At 25.0% G+C, this 22,050-nt stretch overlaps 1 protein-coding gene across 1 annotated transcript; it reads left to right on the forward strand.

The window, feature by feature from the left end:
* Positions 1-461: 461 nt before the first annotated feature.
* On the forward strand, positions 462-21,912 carry LOC129975091 (synaptotagmin-14-like). The gene is made up of 10 exons (XM_056088000.1): positions 462-582; positions 1,611-1,778; positions 7,227-7,445; positions 8,880-9,148; positions 9,612-9,791; positions 11,152-11,260; positions 12,388-12,545; positions 13,438-13,627; positions 15,196-15,311; positions 16,231-21,912. Exons 1-10 carry the CDS (start codon positions 573-575, stop codon positions 16,426-16,428), a joined length of 1,617 nt encoding a protein of 538 aa, XP_055943975.1. The 5' UTR covers positions 462-572; the 3' UTR covers positions 16,429-21,912.
* The last annotated feature ends 138 nt before the right edge of the window (positions 21,913-22,050 follow it).

Consider the following 22,050-nt stretch of genomic DNA (forward strand, 5'->3'; position numbering starts at 1 on the left):
CAAATTTTCTCCCTTTTTATGATATAGTAAGTTAAGTTTGAAAACAGAAAGGTCCGGCTCAGATACGGTCTTCGCCATTTGATCAAATAAGTATACTCAAAGGACTTCTTCGTACGGCTTCAAAATTGTAGCAAAAGTTGAAAAAGAAGAGTAAGAATAAAAACAATTTTCTTTTTTTATTTTCTTTTTAAAAAATGGCTTTTAGCAGATAAATAAAATGGCTTATCTCTCAAAATTGCATTTTAGAAACAGATAATTTAAAGCTTCTTTTTTGGGGCAACTTTCATTTTCTTACAAGCAATGCGTTTTATATTGACATGACAGTGAATAATAGCTCAGAAAATATTAAGTGGAATTTAATAAAAGTAAATAGGATATTGAATCACTGAAAAAAAATGATTAAAATATTGAATGCCTAATGTTCGATTCGTTTCGTCGGATTGGTTCAGTTCCGCATTTCGAAAGCAGCCAATAATCAAGTCTCGCGACGCTGGGGCTGTCTTGTTTTGATAAAAATGAAAATAAACAGACAATTGGATTTAGATCATTGTCTTGCCATATGTCATTAAATAATGATTGCAGGTAAGAAAATTTAATTTTTTTTTAATATTCTAACATAATTATTATTAACCTATGCAATTTTTCATCTTTATGTGCGATGTATTTTATGATGCTGTTTTGAAGCATATGTTGTAATTGATGCGTATTTTCTTTTTGTTAAGAAAAATTTTGTTGTGACAAAATCGAGATTAATATTCTGCTATTTATAAATTTTTAATATTGACAGATTAAGCAAATAATTTCTAGAGTTAAAAAGAACAATGTTAGGCAAATAAAGTTAAAATGATTGTTGTCTTCTAATTCAAATAAATTTATGAACTAATTAAAAAAAAAAGAAAACATCTAGTCTCTTATATAGTTTTTTTAAATCTATTTAACTATTAGACTAAACTTTAGAATGCGGCGATTTTAATCGAAACATTTTTGTGTTATTAATGTGACATATTGCCATTTTTTTAAAAAAATATCCAAACTTATTTCATTGCATTGTATACCAACTTAAAGGTTTTTTAAAAATCAGGATTGTACATTTACTTCAATTCTTTGTAATCTTAAGATTTCACTATAGTGCATTTGAATGTGAATTAATTCATTTATTAAAATCTTCTTTCTCCTTAAATGGCTTTAATTTTCTTAATTTTTCAAAATAAAATTGATGGTATGAAATATTAAAAAAAATTAATAAAGAATTTCAAATTCAAAGTCATTTAAGAACTTTTTATCTTTACATTATAAATGTATAATTACATAGCACTTCTCGAAAGAAAAATACAATTATTTTAAGCTGGTGCAATAAAGCTATTTTTTTATTTCACCATCATAATTATTTTTATAGTTTCTTATATATTTAAAATTATAATTTAATCGCTAAAGGTATGCATTTAAAAAAACTTAGCCCTTTTTTTTTTATTTCTTCTGTCAGTTCCAAGTTAGATTAATTATTGGAACATATTTTGCATTTAAAATCAATTTGTTATTCAACTTAAAAGTGAAATGAGAGTATAAAGATGTATTTATAAGTTTGTGAAGATTTTTTTTTTCTTTTTTAGTACCCAGTGAAGCCTCTGCATTCTTGGGAGCAGTAGGTGCATTCTTGGTTTTGCTTGTTATCTTTTATTTATATCTGAGTAAGAAGTTATGCTTCACTACTATTGGAGGATTTCCTTGTTGCGATAAACCCTTGAATGATCATCGAGAACCAGTATCAAAAGATTTAGGTAACATGTTAGGTTTTAGTTTCTAATGTGTTATGTTTATTTTAATACAAATTTCTATTTTGCTGTTTACAAAATTAAAAAAAAATTATTTAGCATTTATTGTATTAATTAGTTACAAAAAGAAAAAAAAAATTCAAAATTTTAATTTTTTAATTCTGTTATAGAAACTAAGGACTTTTTTTGAGATCACAAACTATTTCTAACTAGAAAAATTTCTAAGAATATTTCTGCCTCTTAAAAAAGATTATAAAAATGCTATTTGATATTCTTTTAAATTGCAAAATTTTTGTGATTTGTAATGAAGAAAATGTTCTTAAAACCATAGATTTGTTTAACTATTTTATTTATAACATCCCTTCTTAGAAATACGAGATGGTATTTTAACATTTGAGTCTAAAACTAAAAATTATCTAATCATAAATTACATTTTAAGTACTGTTTCATTTATATAGTCTCATGGTGTAATTTCAAAATAAAGTGTTAATAAAATAGAAATAATTCATTTTTAAATATTTTTTTGTTTATTTATTTCATTTTTGCTGCCTATTTTAAAAATTTGATGATATTATGCTCCTTGTAAATTTTTGTATTATTCATATGGGACAAATTCTTTTCAACTTTATGTGTCTAATTTCTTTATTATTTATTTTTGAAGCATGGTTTTTCAGTAACTGTAATCATTAGGTATACAATTATTTTTCTTTGCACATCAACTAACATCTTCTTCTAGAGAGAATTCTGAATCGAGAATAAAGTACTATTTTCTCATATTTATTATAGATTTATTTGCACTTAACACAAATTTTGTTTATTTATACTGCACACTATGGTTATATCAATGCATGTTTTTCTTTAGTTTTTTTTTTTTTTTCCTTATTTTTATTTTATTTATTTTTCTTTCTTGTTTATGCAATAGCAGTGTCTGTTGAAAATCTGAATCTAGCTTTACCACTGAATGAGGTAAGTGTTGGATAATGCTTTGAAGCAAACTCCCTTCTTTCATTTATTATTTTATGCTTTCTTTTATTTATTTTTTTCTATTCAATAAATTCTGGCAATAATAAACAGTAATTTATTTATTTTAATCACGTGGGTTTGCATTTATAAAATATGCTTATAATTTTTTTTGCAATTAGGAAGCAATTAGACTTTTTAATTATCGCTGATTTTTTATTTTCATATTCTTATAATATTCGTACAGTTCTATTTATAACATTATGTAAATGTTATATAAGAAATTTTACGGTAATAAAAGGAAATTTTTTAGTGTGATAGGATAAGAAGATTTCTTTGGAAAATAGATTCAATAAGAACTCCTTATTTCTTTCCACAAAAAAATTCCTATGGCTATTTGAGTACCAATGAAAAGATATTAAATTTAATGTCTATGACCCCCCCCCCAAAAAAAAAGTAGTTAGGAACTAATTATGAAAGAATTCCCATGAAGACCCTTCATTTTTGCACAAAAGTATTTTTTAGATTTCAATTTATAATGGTATGAGATGCAGTGTACTAAGTTAATAGTTCTATAAATAAAATCACATTGATTTTCTAAACTTTAGTAGAGTAGAATAAATTTGATAGTACTTAACTGAAAACTAGTGCTTTGATAGTAAAATTTAATAATACTTTGATAGGAAATATTAAATTTTGGAAAGAAAATTCACTTTAACTTTTTCTATTGGGAAACATATTTTTTTTCTTTTTGGAATTAGATTCAACTAACTATTGCCCTATTAAGTTATTAAGATTTCCTGTGTGTGCAGATTTAAAAAAATGTTGTCACCCTTATATATGATTATATATGACTTTACTCTTTTATTTTATTACCTTACTACTCATATTAGTATAACTAGTTTAATAAGTAATCTGCAAGAACTATTGATTTTATTTTCTTATGATTTGAAAAGGAAAAAAAAGTGTTTGCTAATTTATGTGCAATGTTGCTAATTTATCTCTTAAAGTGTTTAAGAGATAAATTAGCATTTTTTCCCCCACCGAGGATTTAAAGGTTAAAGCTAATGGTATTTGTTTTCAGTTGTTTAGCAGAGTTTAAATTAAAATTTTATGAAGGACTATATAATAGTCTAACAATAAAATACGTTTTATGTGTAATATGATTTTTTAGTAGCTTTTTCCAATTAATGATTACTTTAGAATTATTAAAAAATTCTTTAAAAATTATGTTTTTGATCCTGATTTTCAGAAAAGCAATATTTTTACAATCAATAATTTTTATACTGGGTCCTAATGTAATAATATTTTTCAAAATGCTTCTTAAAAGATAACATCCATCTCTAATTTATTGTGTAAAAAAAAACAAAAAAAACTTAACATTGTTTCTGAACATTATAATCTTTTTTGATCGGATTAAGGGGGAAAAAAAATGTAGTTAAGTTAATACTACCCCTAGAATCAAAATTTTGAAATAGCTAATATAAAGTCAAATAATGCTTCTTGAGAAAGAAGCAGATTGCGTTTGTTTATTTCATTATTGAATTGGCTGAATCTTACTGTTCTTCATTTTGTTTTACCAGCCTTATAGGTTTAGAATTGTAGCTCTTTATAATTGTTTACTGATGATAATCGGGAATTTTTCCTTAAAAATTTTAATTGTTAATTTTATTTATGTATATTTGTGGAGCCAAAATACTATCTTTGGGTAAAAAATAATAATGTATGTGAATATTGATTTTGATCCTTTAGAACAATGGTTTTATAACTGCTAATATACTAGCAGTATACCCAGCACTATGTAGTTCATTTCATATCAAAATCCCATGGAAAGCAAGAAATAAAACAATATTAAATATATTAATAGCAGTGTTCATTAAATTATCTATTCTAAGAAATTTTGTCCAATTCTAATAAAAGGATTCATAAATTCTGAGTAAAAGGTTTGTTTCATATAAGTATGTAAAAACTGCATTTTACATCTGCCTCATTTAGTTGGACCATTTTAGGGCATCCTGTTATTTTAGGAATTCCTTATTATTTTACTTGAATATCCTTTTTTTTTTTTTAAACAGGACATTTATCAGCTTATGCATTTCTATGTCTTATTATTATTTAACTTAGAAAGGACTGAATTAAAATTCATTTCTCTATCCTATACTTTTTGTAGAACAAAGTGGGAATCATTGTTTAACTAAGATTAAAATTAATAAAATTAAATAATAAAACATATAGAATAAAAATTACTCCATCAATTTCGATATGTCCGTGGGGTAATTATCATGAAAATGAGTCTATTAAAGACTATTTATTGACAAATTCATACATGTTAAAATTTTATTCTGATTGTTCTATTTATTATATATAATTTAATGATTCCCGCTCCATAGTTTTAAGAATTTGATTAAATTTGATTTACTATTGCTGTATTTTTAAATGGTCACTTAGAAACAAGTGAACCAAATTTCATCAAAATACTGCATCGACACTAAACACATATTATTCAGTCATTTTTTTAAATTTTTTTTTATGTATTTAAAGGCATACAAAATATAACTTTAAGGCATGAGTATCGAATAAATATATTAATATAATTGCATAGTAACCAAAGAAGATTATGTTGAAGGAAATGTAATAAATATTGACTAATAAATTGATACTTTTATTTTAAAACATACTTTTGTCTTATGATCATGTTTCTGACACATTTTGATCACAGTAATATATTTATTTCTTTATAACTTTGTAACATGGCTTTTTTTTTTTTTTTGCTATTACCTTAGTATGATTTAGAAAATGTATCAACAAATTTTAAGATTAGGAGATTAGTATTTTTAGGTAATTTTATTACTTTCGAATTGCTGCATTTATTAAAATTTTTAAGCTAATTCCCCCCCCCTCCTAAAATGTTTAATTTTAGTAAAGGATTCCCCCTCCCCTTTTTTTTAGCAAGGAAACTCAATGTATTTTATTTATTTGAGTCACTAATAGATATATAAAGTTGATCTCTGATAGGTTTCATACACAGAATTATTAAATTGTTACCAAAAGCTTTTATATTTTATATCTTTTCATGTAAACTTAGTAAGGGATTTAAAAAAATTTTTCAGTTAATTTTGTATTTATGATATGTCAAAATAAGACAAGTTCTTTACTATATTGAAATTATGTTTTGTGAGCTGATATTTTCCCTTATGTAAAATTTAATGCAAATTAAAATATAGAATAAAATATTCATTGTTATGTAACACTTTTTTATTTCCATTCTTGTTTCTAATGTGATTTGTAGAATTTTTAAAAATAGTTTTTCATGAAGTTATATTTTTATTTAAAAAAGATGTAAACAGTTGTAAAGATTTTAAAAATATCCATTAAAGTATATTTATTTTCATTTTTTTTTTATCACATATTTAAGGTGAGACTAGGAAGTTCCTTAGACACTGTTACTGAGGGGTATAAAATTAAGGAATAATTTAGTTCCACTTTAGAGGAAAAATTTTCTTCAATTCATTTTTTTTCTAGGATTTTTAAGATGGTTCCATTTAAGAATGAAAGAACATAAAAAGCTGCTTTTTTTTTTTTTTTTTTTTTACTATTTGATGTTAGGCTTCTGAATATAAAATAACATTGTTTTATGTTACAGAAATACGATGACTCAAAACTTCATCTGTGAAAGCTTAGCTTGTAGTTTGTAATGTTAATTCAAAAGCATTTTATAAATTTTTATATATGTATCCATACCTATTTTAATCATAGAATTTAGAGCTTCCTGGGGGAATCATATAAATATTGCAGTTAGAACTATCAGAAGTGATCTTCCTGAAACTCTCTTGCATGTTTTCGAATAAAGATTTTATTTCTCTCTCCACCACATAAAATAGTGAATCGTGGTAAGACTGTAAATGCCTTACGTTGCATTGTCAAACATTAGCTATAAAATGAAGATGTTTGATGTGAATCCAATAATTTTTCTAAATCTATAATGCAAATATCTATTTTGGATGCCAACCAGTTTTGACTTGGAGCTACAGTTGTACCTGCAAGATCATGTATTAGATTTTTATTCAATTATGATATTGCATTTTTGAGTTATTGCTTTTACATGCATTCACAAATACAGACGTTTTCATTTATCTATCATAATAATTCATATATAAGAAAGTTAAAAGGGAGGGGAGAAGAAAGGGAGATACTGTTTTGGCCTGAAGTGCCATTTTTGAAGGCACATCTCTGCTTCTTTGGTTTCTTAATCATGTAGAGTTATAAAAATAATAATATAGTTTGATGCAAATTTGGTGTTTTTCTTCTTACATTTAAATATCATAATAAAGTACTTTTAATATAAAAAAAATGAATAAGAGGAGAATTTGTGCTTCTTGGTTATGGAGAGACTCTTTCTTTGTTATGGAAATATATATTTGAAGTGCTTTTTCATTCATAAAATGGGTTTTTGACATTCGTAAATGTGATTTTTGTGAAAATTTTTATTTCTAGGTAATGCTTTTCAATATGAAGAAGTGGATTCCTCTACAGATAGTGAAGATGAAGTGTTGCAAAGATTTCAGCAGTCTTCCAGCCTATATAATGGTTTACGTAAAATAAGTGGAGATCATGTAGATCAAATTGGAGATAATCTGACTGAAGGACATGACATCCATAGAAGTGTGTTTTCAAACAATCTGGCTGCTGCTTGCAATGGAGCTTCATCACATTGTAAGATTCTGATACATATTGATTACATTTTCGATTTATAATGTGTAATTTATAATTGTTCAATTCATAGGTTGTAATTCATATAAGTTAGGTTGTTAAGTATATTTAGTCATCTAGAAAAAAGGGATATCATTTAAAAATTTAGTTTTGTTTCATTTCCATACATTTTACTTTGGCTTTCAATTGATTCATATATTCACCTGCAAATTAATATAAAATTTCTTATTCTTTATTTTTATATTTGCTTTGGAACCTAGAGCATTGCAATCTACTAACAAGGAATTATCAATATTTCCAGTATATTGTATAATTTGTATTAAATACAATGCATTCTCAAACTTTAGAATCGTATGCATTTTGGAATTTTTTCTTTTTTATTTGTAAGAAAATTCTTAAGATCATATGAAATAAAGGTAAATTTGGGCAAAACAAAATTTTCGTATTTTTCCTTCCTTTTTATACTATCAATAAGCTTGTGATTCTTTCACTTTGAATATTATACATTTTTCAGTGTTTCTAATACTTGCTAAATTGGATTTACAATAGTTTCTAAAAAGTTTTAAACTTTTAAAAATATTTAAAATAAAAGAAATTTATTTTATTGAAGTCTTCTTTTAATTGCACATTTTTTTACATCAAACTTTATTGCTTGAGTAGAATTTTTATACTTCAAATAAGACTTGAATGCTTCTTATTGGAACAAATCAGATTAATAGAATTTTATGGTAAAATTAAATCATGTATTCATTAAAATTAATTATGGGATCACTGAAATTTAGAAATACTACATTCTTCATCAGCTATCCATAATTATGTATTTATTTTTTACTTGTTTCATTTCTATAATTTTTTCCTTTGATTTTCTCTAATATGTGCAGTACTCTCCATTTTTTAAAAAATATGAGCTGAAGATGAATGTATTTTTATTTATGAAAATTCTGACTTATTCCTCATTCAGTTTTGAAATTGTTATTTTAGAAATATTATGTGTAGTTTGTAAAATTTCATAGTTTCAGCTTTTATACTTCATTGAAATTATAGCTGTAGTTGGAAATTCAATTAGTTTGTAATTGATTTGAAATCTATATTCAATATAAAATTTTAGCTATCCATAATAAGCAGTCTTTAAATATTTTGGCAGTAATCATATTTGCCATATCATTCATTTATAAAAAATATTTCTACTATTGTAAAAATTTGTGAAAAAAGCAATAATTTAAGGAATGACTTCATGTATTAATTAATTGAATTGGAAATCCAGAACTCTTCATTACTGAAATTCTATGGAAAGAATATTTAAAGGAATGACAGGGACTTAATTTTTAAAAAATTAAAATTAAATTCTATCAATATATAATTGTGATGCTTTATTAATATTTTTATTAAACACAAACTATAGTTATCTATTAACTTGTTCTTTCTTATTTTTACCAGTGAAGATAAGTGAGACCAGTAAGAGAGGAAGTCATGATCCCATTTCCTTACTGGAGAAAGGCGGAGTTGCAAAATCAGGAAGTACTGCTTCCTTTTCCACTGAAGGCAGTGAGAGTGAAGATACTCAAGATGATGGACAGGCAATAATACAACCTCTTTTAGACAGCAGGACTACTCAGCATTATGAAAATAGTGCCTTCCAAACAGCTGATGACTCTCCAGCTGCATCAAATGACACATTTTCTGCTTGCGGGGATTCAGTAATGGAAGTAAGATTCTTTCTTTTTTCCAAAATATTATGTAGATTAGTTTATGTATTTTGGCTTCACAAATGTATTTATTTACTATTCTATATGTACTTAGTCTTATGAATCTTCATTTTAATGGATAAAGAGGTAATCCTAACATTGTAGCTTAATATTGAATTTTTTGCAGAGATTTTTGACTGTACAATTTAATTTTTTATATTATTATTTGTCATGTATGAAGAATAGTGTGAATTTTTTTTGGGGGGGGGTGAAGGTGAGTTTTGTGTGGTTAATGTTTGGCTTTACTATTTCTGAAAGAGTTTCATATTTTTATTTGTATAGTTTTCATTATTTTAAGCTTGATACAGTGGTATAAGAATTGTTGTTAAATCTCCTAATTAGTTAACATCAATCTTTTAATTTTTTTTCACATGCCTGCATTTTTACTTTTTACTTTTACAAAATTTAAAAATGTATCTTTTAGGATCAGATTTTTGATGCTACTGAGTTGCATTGCAATGTAGAAGAAACAAGTAGTGCTGTACGTTGTGGTTCATTGGAGGTTGGGTTTGCGTATGATCCTCCTTTGCGGAAAATGACAGTTCATGTGTTGCAAGCACAAGATCTGCCTGATCGAGATAGAGGAGGCTCAAATCATGTTCAGGTAAATAAAGTAAAATTATATAAACTTGGTTTCAAAGCCTTATAAGTCTAAATTTTTATGAAAATTCTATTTGCTTTCATTATAATTGATAAAAAAAATTAAGAAATATTTTAAAATCTTTGTAAATTAGCTGATTGAACTACTGTTCTTAATGGACATTTTAAACATTACTATTTCCTTAAAAATTTGTTTTTCAGTTTACTTGGTTTTGAAACCAAGCCAACAATTACCTAGAAAGAAGTGATGTAGTAATTTATGAATTATCTTATCTAATTAGTTTCTTTACAATATAGTAACAATACAAAAATGGAAAGTTGTCTTACATAAAAAAAATGGTAAGAATCACATGATAACTTTTATTTTTTTTCAAATTTCTTTTTGTGAAAACAAAATTAATGTTACTAAAAAATTATAAAAAAAAAATACATACTTTTAACACTGTGAGAAATTTTAATTATGAAAAAATTAATCTGAAGAAAATAATTTACCAGCAATTATTTAAGCTATGGATTATTTTCAGTTATGGCTTTTCGTCTGTTTTCTGATATTGTGTTAAAACTAAATGCAGTTTTTACTATGTATCTTATATATAGTATTTGTAATATTTCCATCTCAGTGGATTCTGTCAAAAACATAATTTTCTTGGTAAAAAAGACTACTTGGATTTTTTAATTTTTTTTTATTTATTTGCAAACTGATATGTTCAAAGATGCTAGTGATTAAGATGTTTTGATACATTTGATTAATAAAAATAATTATTTAATTATGCATTATAAAATCTTCACTAAAAACTTCCTTAATCTTCAGTACTTTTGAGCAAATTTTGAAGTATTTATAAGAACAAGTTTAACAGTTATTGCATATAATATCAATTGTTGATGGCTATGTGATATAAAAGCTAAATGGAAATGTTATATAGATTGAAAGTAATTGCTTGTCTAATTTTTGGACAAAAATATATATATATGTATGATCTACTGAAAAATATTTTATTAATTAATGGTTGGAAGCTAGACTAATTTCTAAAAGAATATTAAGTAGTTTTTCAAAACAATTATAATGTAAAATGTATCTTCAAACTTGTTTTATAGAATTAAACAATGTAAAAATTTATATTTACATTAGGATTTTAAATTATGATGTTAACTTATTTTGAAATTGTTTAAAATTTAAGAAATTCTTATTGGTGCACTTAAGTTTTTTTTAAAAAATTTTTGGCCGGATCTTGTTGTCATAATTATAGTACTAAGTGATTAATGAAGGATCTCTTTAATATAAAAGTATTATTTTGCTTCATTTTATTGTTATTCATTATAAATGTGTCCTTTTTGCTTATTTATTTCTTCTTTCTGTAAATTAGGTGCGGCTTCTTCTTTTGCCTCATAAACGGCAGAAATTTAAAACAAAAATCAGAACAGGGAGCAAGCCACAGTTTAATGAAAGCTTTATTTTCAATCGAATATCACCTGGTATGTTATTTTATTATACTTTTTTCACATTTTTCTATGTGTTTATAATGTTTTTATAGTAGTAATTAGCGAGTACCTTTGCTGGCATGCATTTTTTAAAAGAGTACTTTGAATTGTTAAAAAAATAAAATAAATTATAAACCATTATTGTTGATCTACATGCCAGAACATACAGAAATCATTATTATGAATTATATATCACAGGATTGCTTAATTTTAACGTAAAATGTTGCAAGGTGGTTTAATTCTGGTGGGTGTAAAATGTATTGTTGTAATAAAGCTATGATTTTTTTCTGTGATTCCATAGGGGAGGTATGGTTGTTTGAAAAGCAAAGTTATTATTATTCTACTGCAATGGCATAGTGGCAAAAGGAGAGGGGCAAGAAGTAGGGATGTTTCAGATGCCAGTGTTAGAGATTGCATGGAGACAAAGTTTTCATTTATTTATGACAAATTTTAAAACTATACATGATGAGGAGGTTGAAAGAAATTATACCCTACTCTAGGTACCATTTATTTTACTTAGCCTTTGATTATGACTTTGGCGGGGGAGAGGAAAAAAGTAAATTCTGAAATGAGTTGTAATATCATTCCTTTTAGAAGAACTTTATAAAATTTTCATGAATGGGTTATTGCCTCAAGGAACATTCGTGTTAGATAATAGTTTTCTAATTTTTTAGATTCTTGTAATATAAGGAGTTTTTTATTTCTTACCTCCCATTTATTTAATTAAATAAATGGAAGGAAATTAAAAATTATGAACTTTTTTTTTTAATTATTAAACAAGATTTTTTGAATAAATTAATTTTTGTGAATATAAATTTTTAATAAATTTGTTGCAATGGGTTTATTTACGAGATTTGTATGCCATTCCACAGCTGCTTTTATGAATAAAGAAAAGATTAAAATAATTTAATTGTCACAATCTATTAATGATAATATAAATTCCAAATTTTTAGTATGATCATAATTTTAAAAATTGCAGTAGGTGCTTTTTAACTTAAAAAAAGAAATTTTTGCTAATTTTAAATTTTTGCTTTGAATAATATTTCATATTTTCTTGAAATAATTTGTTAGTTTAATTGAAATGCATATGTTGTTAATTTTTTTATTTTTAAATTTTTTAGAAGAGTTAACTAGTATGGGAGTAAGATTCAGATTAAATGGCTGTGAACGTATGAGACGAGAACATTTGATTGGTGAATGCATTGTACCATTTTCATCTATTCGCATGGACCAACAAACAACCTTGTGGTTGACTCTTGAACCAAGGTCAAATATTGCAGTAAGCTCTATTTTGTTAGAAATTTCTTTTCATTCTTCTATTCATATTTAAAATTAGTTTTATCATTTATACAAGATTATTATTTACATTAAAAAATTGACCTATGTAATGAGGCTTCTCATCACAGAATTTAGCAATGTGTCAATGTATTTATCAAGAAATTGGATTTTTAAAAAATGCTACTTTGTTCTTAATTGTTCTTCTCATTTGTTGTTACCATTACATTCCTTAAATGTTTCAGAATTTTGTATATGCAATACCCCCCCCCCCCCTTAAATTAAATGGAAGAAAAAAATAATGCATTTAATATATTACAAATAACCAATCATATTTAGAATAAATCTGACTGTGAATTTTTTACTGGAACTAGATTTTCCTGATTAGAGACTTGATCAATTCTCAAATCCATCACATGTGTAGTTTTTTTTTTTTTTGCAAAAACACAGTGTTTAGAAGATTTGCAAATTTGTCATTTTTCCTATATAATAATTAATGACAATTTATATCTCTTTATGTAAATTTTCATCTTAATATTTTAAAAAATTATCAATGCATTTTTTTTAGGGAAAGTTAGTAAATTAGATTTTAAAAAAATGCAACTTAAAAATTCAGCATTATGATTCTTTCTGTAAAGTTTTGCAAAAAAAAAAAAAAAAAAAAAAAATTAAATTGCTTCTTTTTTGACAAATTCTATGTTGTAAATCTGTATCTAATTATAGTTGGTTTGGCAATATGTATTGAAAAAAATTGATGTAATATAAGTTTTTAAAATATTTTTCTTTTATATGATTAAAAAAAATGTTTTTTTCCCTCCAATTTTATATTATTGAGATTAATTTTCCCTACTTATTTATTTCGCTCTCTAAATTTTGTTATGCTGGCTTATTTATAGCATTCTGATTCCAAAGCTGATATTACTAGTCTTGCCAGAAGTGACAGTACAGGATCGACACAGTCGATGCAGCATGGTGGAATGCCCGAACTGTTAATCGGCTTAGCATACAATGGAACAACTGGACGTCTATCTGTTGAAATCAATAAAGGCAGCCATTTTCGCAATGCATCTATGAATAGAGCTCCAGGTATTTCAATAGGTTTTTAATTCAAAATATTACACTTTTGATAAATATTTTTAAATACAAATAAATGTATAATAAAGAAATGCTAATCCATACAGATTTTTCCATTTTAATTTTTTGTCTTTTATATTTAGTTTGCAAAGATTTAATTGCTAATGCTATGGCATGCCAGCTTTTAAGTATAAAAGAAGAAAAATTTAAATTATCTTTTAAATTCTTTTGAAGGAATATACTATATTTTAGCTTCATTCCAGTGATTAAGTAATGCCAATTTGTACGCATTGAAAATCTCATTAAGAATTAGTTTGATTATTTCCAGTTACTGTGCTTTTAATATTTACTACAATTAAATATTGTGCCAGTTACTGCAATTTAAATATAAAAAACAATATTTTAGCAAACGAATGATAAATTATATATGTATATATTATTATTTGATTAACATTTCAAAGAATTTTATCTAATAAATATTTAAAAAATTGAATTGGTATGAATTGAAGAAAATTAAAATTTTATTTATTTTTTCCTAAAATCTTTGTACAACTTAAATAGGGGAAAAATAGCAAAATAAATAAGGAGAAACTGATTTTTACAAATCATTGAATGAAACTGAAGAGAAGTACTATGATGACTATTTTCCTAAGACAGCCAAATGACCTTTAAATATTAATTAACTGATTTTGCTTTTTAAAAAAAGTTTTTGGACATGGATTAATATTAAATAATGAAATTAAGATAAACTGATATATAATTTTCAAAATTTTCTACAAGGAAATTGTGATAATATTTATAATTTTGTTGTACAAGAAAAAAAATGTCTTTTTATATTATAGTGTTATGTAATAAAATGAGTGGTTGTATTTTAGCACACTGAATTTATGTTATTAGAATATTAGAAAAAATATTCTATAATGTTAAAAAAATCAAAATAACCTATAATGTTAAAAAAATTTATAAAGAACCATTATTATTTCTTACTTATTGAGAATTCAACTAGTTGGTGATATTATGGGTTACTCATTACATACAAAAATTCATATTCAAAAGTAAAAAAAAAAAAAAGTTGAAAATATTTTGGTATAATAAATTTTTACTTTTTCTTGACTAATAAAAATACATTGGCTAGAGATTTATATAACAATTATTGCAAATATTTTACACATCTCAAACAATATTATTAATAATAAAAATAAATATTTGATTATTTTACACGTGTCATTCTATTCATTTTTTAACTATAAATATAAAATTAAATTTATAGCTTATATGATTTGTGTAATAATTTTTTCCCTATTTAATATATCTTTTCCAATGTTTATTAAGATTGAACTTACAAGATCAGATTTATTATAAGTTCCCATTTATGGAAAATAGGGTACACACTTAATAGAAATGAGATAGACAATTGAAAAAAAAAAGTTAGAATTTCCTGCAGATTATGCACTAATTTATAACATCTGCCTTAAAGTTATGGATCATTTATAATATTGTGCTTTTATTAATATAATATTTATTAGATATTTATCAAAACTTGTGTTAAAACATATGTGTTCCATTCCTTTCAAATCTAGATACCTATGTGAAACTATCTTTGGTATCATCAAATGGTCAAGAAATCGCTCGAAGTAAAACATCTGTTCGAAGAGGACAACCAAATCCACTTTTCAAGGAAACTTTCATATTTCAAGTACGTCTGGAGCTTTGTATTATGTTACTTATTTGAACATTACAAAATAATACTTGAAGAATAGAAACATGTTTCCAGTTTGAAAAAGATTAGGTGCATGCACTATTGTTTTTCTCTGGTGTTTTATAGGCATAATTTTAAGTATATCAAAATGTTAATAACTATTTATTCCAAGTATGATAAAAACATTATATAAAAAAGAATCTTTTTATTTGCAATTTCAAAATATAATTTCTTTAATTTATTGTTCCAGTGAAGTTCATAAGCCTCTTATAGTATAGTCAGCAATTTTTTTAAATCAAATTCTGCGCCTAATTTCGGTTATTCTCTGGTTTGAAGTTATAAAAAAAAGTAGCCACCTATTTGGCTTTCCCTTTCAGTGTTTTGATATTTCACCTGCACTTCTTCATGTACACATTCATGTTTGTTCATATTCTCCAAATGGTGAAATTGAACTGTCTAATATTTTTTAAAGTATTATTTTAATTATGCATCCATTCTTTTGCTTTAAAATCTATAATAAAATTTTTCAGATTGGTTGAAACTTTTTTTTTAATGTCTATGTATTCATTAATTTTACATAGAAACAAAAACATAAATTGATTTAATACATAAGAAATCCTTGAATTATTTTTTTGATAGTACCTAATGCATACTGTATTAATATTTTGAAGCCTGCCTTTTGTATTATTGATATAAAAAGGATAAATAATCCATTATCATCGCAAGAGTTCTTAGGAATTTTAGTTGAATCAGTACAATTATATATTCCAGGAGGATCTATATATTTAATACAGAAATAATATTGTTTAGGAAGTTTGAAATCTTGAAGTAAATATGTGTTCTTGAATTTACTTGTTTTATGGCAAGTATGCTGAAAATAATAAAAATAATCTTAAAAGGATTTTTTTTTAATTAGGTGGCACTATTCCAGCTTCCAGATGTCACCTTGATGATATCTGTTTATAACAAGCGAAGCATGAAACGCAAAGAGATGATTGGATGGTTTTCATTGGGACTGAACAGCAGTGGGGATGAAGAACTAGCTCATTGGAATGACATGCGAGAAAATAAGGGTGAACAAGTTTGCCGTTGGCATGCCCTTGTGGAAACTTAATGAGCAGTAATGCAGTTTTTTCTCCAAAAAATTTTTTCTTACACCCTACTGACAGGTTTTTGAGCCTTAGAAAGGGTTCAACCTGTTTATTGTGTCTTGATGTTGAAGGGCACTTGAAGTTTTCTGCCGTGAAGGCATGTCACCTGGCCTACCATTTTCAAGCAGAACCTTCCCTCTTGTGTGCTTTCAAACACCACCATCGATATCTTCTGCTGTCTTGGCACTCTGTACTCTCTACCCAAATGATGTCAGGCCTTTCTCCCTGACTCTGTTTTGTATGAAATTGGAGAATTATTATCTCTTTTATGCCTGATCTTTCCTTACCTGCCATTAAGTTTCCATTTGTGTGGTATGCACTTGTTAATATGCAGGCTGCTACAGAAAACTTATGCTTAGTATAGTCTGCTATTTTGATTAATGTGCTGCAAGTCTTCTTTTGATTGGAGGAAAGCTGGATTTCTTATTTTTTTCTCCTTTCCACAAAATTTTTACTATTATTATTGAATTAAAAATAATTTAATAAATTAAACATGCATTTATGGAAAAGAAAAATGCTACTAAATACAAAAAATTAAGATTTTTTTAATATATATATAAGCCAATTGTAAATTTACAATGCATGAAAAAAAATGTCACTTAATTTTATATGTACCTCAATGAGATTTATAACATTTTTGTAGTTAATTTCGGCAAACTTTTGCGTTTATTCATTTCCCTCCCCAATAATTGCATGAAACTTTCTATATAAATAACACATAATTCTCATTTCCACCCCTCTTAAGTATAAGCTTATTTAACTACATTCATTTAAAAAAAGTTATTCTGTATTTTCTGCCACACAATATTTAAAGGTAATATGATGCTTTACTCTCAAATTAGTACTCATTTTTCTTCAAATGAAGACATACATTTTAAGGGTAAGTATCTTATTTGAAATATTATAAGAAAGTTATGAACTATTCAAAATTTAACAGATGATTAAATTTATCAATATAATTTTTATCTGTACACATAAAATATTTGAAATTATATCATTGTTGAAATAATAAATATTTGTGAATTATTATTATTTCTTAAATTCAAAAGTAACAAATCTTGTATATGATTGCAGATATTCTTAATTTCACCTAATCTCTTCAGTGTAAATTCATCAGTGGATCATTGGACCAATTACAATTATTCTATATGCAAAAGATTCTACTGATGTTCTTTTAGTTTTTCATTTTGGCAGCGTATCTAGATTTATATGTATTATTTTCTGTATATAAGTTTTTTTTAATAGTAAGATATTATTCAATACTTATTGTAAATAGATGCTAAGCAAATAATTTATGTTATAGAAGTTAGGTAAGTTATTATCATTCACATCTGTTTTGACAGAAGCATTTTTAGATGTTGAGATAAAAGTATTTTACGACTTTTTTCTTTTTACGATTCCATTGAATGGATGTTTTTTGAAAATATAATATTCATTATAAAGTAGCCTTAATTCTTTTTAGTATAAAAAGTTTTTTTTTATTAAATGCTTGGTTTTACTTGAATGTTAAAACATGATTCCCTTATCATATTTTTAGTTTCAAATCTGTTAGTCAAAATAATGAAATTGTTCCTTTGATAATCGCAGGGAAAAGTCGTTTTTGTTGCTTTTAGAAAAATATAGAATAGTATCACATTTTTTAGCTGCGTAGTAGTTTGTATGTAGAAAATATACCATCTTTCTCATGGATTTAATGCATACTTTTTACAGTGATTAAAAGCTTTGCTATGTTTGTGTATGTTTACATAGGAATTGTATAGAATTAATGTACTTATTCAAATACTGTTATATAATTTTCATTTATTCATTGTACTCTTAATGTAAAGCTGATTAAGTCTTAATCGCTGTGTTACCTTTTAAGCTAACATGTTCTGTACTGCTGTATGGCATTATGATGTATGGGAATTTAAGATCCCTTATGCATATGTGATATGCATTAGAATGTTAAAATATTTACCATGTTGTATTAAAGAGAGAATTTAAAGTTTACCACCATTAATTTTCTCCACTTTATATGTGTAAAAGAAAGAAAGAAAAGAAAAAAAAAAAAAACCTTAAGAGAATTTGAAGTTAGAGCCATATGAACAATTATAAGTATTCTATCAATGAATCTAAACATTTAAGTTTAAAAGGGGAGGGGGTTCTTATATTAATAATTTAGTAAACTGCACTAATAGGTAACTACAGGCAAATTAGTAAATATTTCTAGTGCATTATTAAATCACTTAAAAATATGCACAATACAAATACTGACTTACTACTAATTCACATAATTCCACCCTCTTTCAAAATTTGTTTCCATTCGTGGTTAGATTTAATTTTCAAATTTATTCAATGATAGTTTCTATCATTTATTGTATATTTAATCAAAATTAAAAAGATGCAAGTGCAGAAAATTAATGGCAAAATTTATTTTTTTGAATTGTAAAAGGAGAATTTATCTATTTCATCTTGCAACAGAATTTTGAAATTGTGCATATATCATCAAAAAATGTTAAATTTTGACTCCCTGTAGTTAATTACAGTCACAACCATTTTTTGAAAAGCCCATGTATTATATCATCTCTTAATGCTGAAGAATTATTTTTAATTATAGAAATTTCACAGAACAGTGCATTCCTGTGGTTTCGAATTATTTTAATAATAATAAAGAAGTGAGATTCCTCTGTGTTTAATTATAACATTATATAATTGATTCAAAGTTTGATTTTTGAATTCATTAATTTCAGTATTGCTCTGCAATTATAAATAACAGAATTCCTAACATTGTTAAAAGGATTTTGTATGATTTAAAAAAAAAGAAAAAGATAAATATTACCAATTAAAAGAGTGCCGAAATGAACATTGTTTCAAATATCCATGATGTTTATCTCAAAATTCTTTAATTATGTTGTTGAAATTATTCATTACATTGTTCTCAGTTTTCAAAATTTCACAATGTGCAAGAAGTATTGTAAAAGGAAAAAGATTCAAATAAAATGAATCTGTGACAGATAAATAAATTTTATCGACTTGTAAAAGAATCTTTAATTATGAGAAATCACAACAAAAATTAGAAAATTTTAAATTTATATTAAACTCAAGGTTCAACTCAAGGTTCTGAAGAAGGAATTTAAAAAATCTTTATTAATCAAAAAACTGAACTTTTTAAATTTGGTATTGGAGTGCATGTACTTAAGTATTAGTGCTGTAAATGCTTATGATTTTTTTTTTTTAAAGTAACAGAATTATGCTCTGGCCAGAATTTTTTTTTTCATTATAGAATTTATAGGTATTAGCTATTGTTTAGAATAGTTTTCTTGAAAAAATATTTTGGCATTTTTTTAAAATTAATTCATTAATAATAAAGAATTCTTTAAAAACTTAGGTAGCCAAAATAATAAACTCTCATTTCTAAAGACCTATTTTTATATTCAATCTTCTTTCATATGTGAAATTTGTATTATTTTTAAATCAATTATAGCTCATCATTATAGTTAATGAGTTAGATTTAAAATTTTATTTTCAATACATCAGCAACTTAATAATTGAATTGGAATTTCCAGAATCAAATATAAACCACTAGATGCATTTTTGCTGTCAATCTTAACTTGTCTTCCAAAAATTGCTCACTTAGAAAATTATTCATAGAAAAAACCTTGCATTAAATCTGAATCATTTCTTTTAAGTGAGGAACATATAGTCAGAGTCAGATTAAATTCTACAAGTGACCTTTAGAACAATGCAATATTTGAGGTTTCCTTTTCCTCTATCCAACTTCAAAAACCTGATATTTTGATTTAAGCAGTTATTAAGTATAAGACGTTAATCATAATTATTATGACAATCGGAAGTAACAAAACACGTAATTGGTGGTGCCACTTTTGAGAAAGTTGATTCCGGTATCATATGTAGTTTTTTCCCCCTTTGTAATTTTAAAAGCAAAATCGTAAAATTTTTTTTAACATGGTCTAAATATTCTAGTGCAAATTTGTAAATAAAATAAAAATAATATTTCAAAAATTTAAATGATATTTGATTTTAACTTGAATTAACTTCCTGTTTACAACTGCAGAGAATTAAATGAAAATGCAAAATATTCTAAGAAATTATTTGAAATAATAATTTGTTTCTTAATTTAGTACTGAGTATTAATTTTATTCCTTTTTTCTATCTTAAAATTATTAAAAAATTGGGAAAAATATGCTTTTGAAATTGAATATAGTTCTGATTTTATTTTGGATTAGTTAACAGCTTAAATTCTTTTTAAAAAATCTTAATGCATAGTTATAAATAGTTTCTTTTATTGATAATTGAAATTTTTTCCCCCTTTTGTTATAATTTTAATCATTCTGAATAAATATATTTCAGTGAAAACTGAAGTGTATTGCTATTTGACAGGGTACAACATTTCAATGATAATCTACTAAGAAAAATAAATTTTTAAAACAGGATTTTGGAGAATTCATGTTATTTTTAAAGGGATAAATTGTTATTTTGGACTTCCATTGAAAAAGATATTCAAGAATACCTTTTATTTTGGTAATATACAAAGTAAAAATTTTAAAGTTAAGTTTTATAGTAAATGTAACAACAGTTTTAAAAAAATGTCAAGAATGCTAGCAGTTGCATTAGAAACTGTTGATGACAATAGAATTATTTTAAAAATTAGACTTTTCCACATAAGTGTGAATCAAATATGAAAACTATAATGAGATTATTTGTTTTTTTATGTACAGTAACAAATTTTATGTGTATTTTTTACACTTTGCTATATTTACATAATTGGTAGCAGATGTACCACAATAATATATAAGTAAAATATTTATTGAAATGATAAAACAAGCACCAATTTTGCCTTATATAATTGTTGCTTATATTCCAGGATGCGAGAGAAATAATGACATTAACAATTTTCATATAGTTTAAGAATGTTTTTAAAAGATATTTAAATGTTGATAGTAAAATCGTTTAAATTGATGTTAGTTTAACATGGATTTTATTTATTGGTTGATAATTTATTTCTAATGTCCTGTATAAAACAGCATGCTATGTTTATTCATGGAAACTTCTCTATGATACAGTTGTTTCTCAAAACATGCACATCCTTTTCTAAACTTGTTTACTGTTATGTATTTTCTATACAAATCTTTTTGTGTATCTGATTGAAAATATTATTTTAGTGCAATGATATTTTGTCTATTGTTTAAAATGTGATTTATAAATGAAATTTTGCTGGAATGCACATATAAATTAGGCAATACATCAACCTGTACAATATTTTTTTATTTGATTTTTTTTTAATTCATAGTATAAGACTTCCTGTATTTAAATCTGCGATTTAAATGGCAATATGATACATGTTAACTTATACTATTTTTAAAAATTTGTTCATATTTGTTATATAAATTAAAAGTTATTATATCATTGTAGTGATCAATCTAAATAAACACATTTTCTTGAAACACATTAAATTACTTTTCATTTTCTTATAACACTGCACACTAGATAAAAATTAATTATTAGTTACTAATGATTTTTAAAAACTTCAGCCTTTATGAAAACTTTCTAATATATTCATCCCCCCAGCTGACCGCTGAAAGTAG

This window comes from Argiope bruennichi, chromosome 7, assembly GCF_947563725.1.
Source record: "Argiope bruennichi chromosome 7, qqArgBrue1.1, whole genome shotgun sequence".
Taxonomy (NCBI): Eukaryota; Metazoa; Arthropoda; class Arachnida; order Araneae; family Araneidae; genus Argiope; species Argiope bruennichi.

Bases quoted from the DNA above. Each gene is read 5' to 3' on its own strand.
- LOC129975091 (XM_056088000.1), top strand. The intron at 9,149-9,611 runs GTAAGATTCTTT...TGTATCTTTTAG, and splicing joins GCGGGGATTCAGTAATGGAA to GATCAGATTTTTGATGCTAC. The intron at 12,546-13,437 runs GTAAGCTCTATT...GCTTATTTATAG, and splicing joins AACCAAGGTCAAATATTGCA to CATTCTGATTCCAAAGCTGA.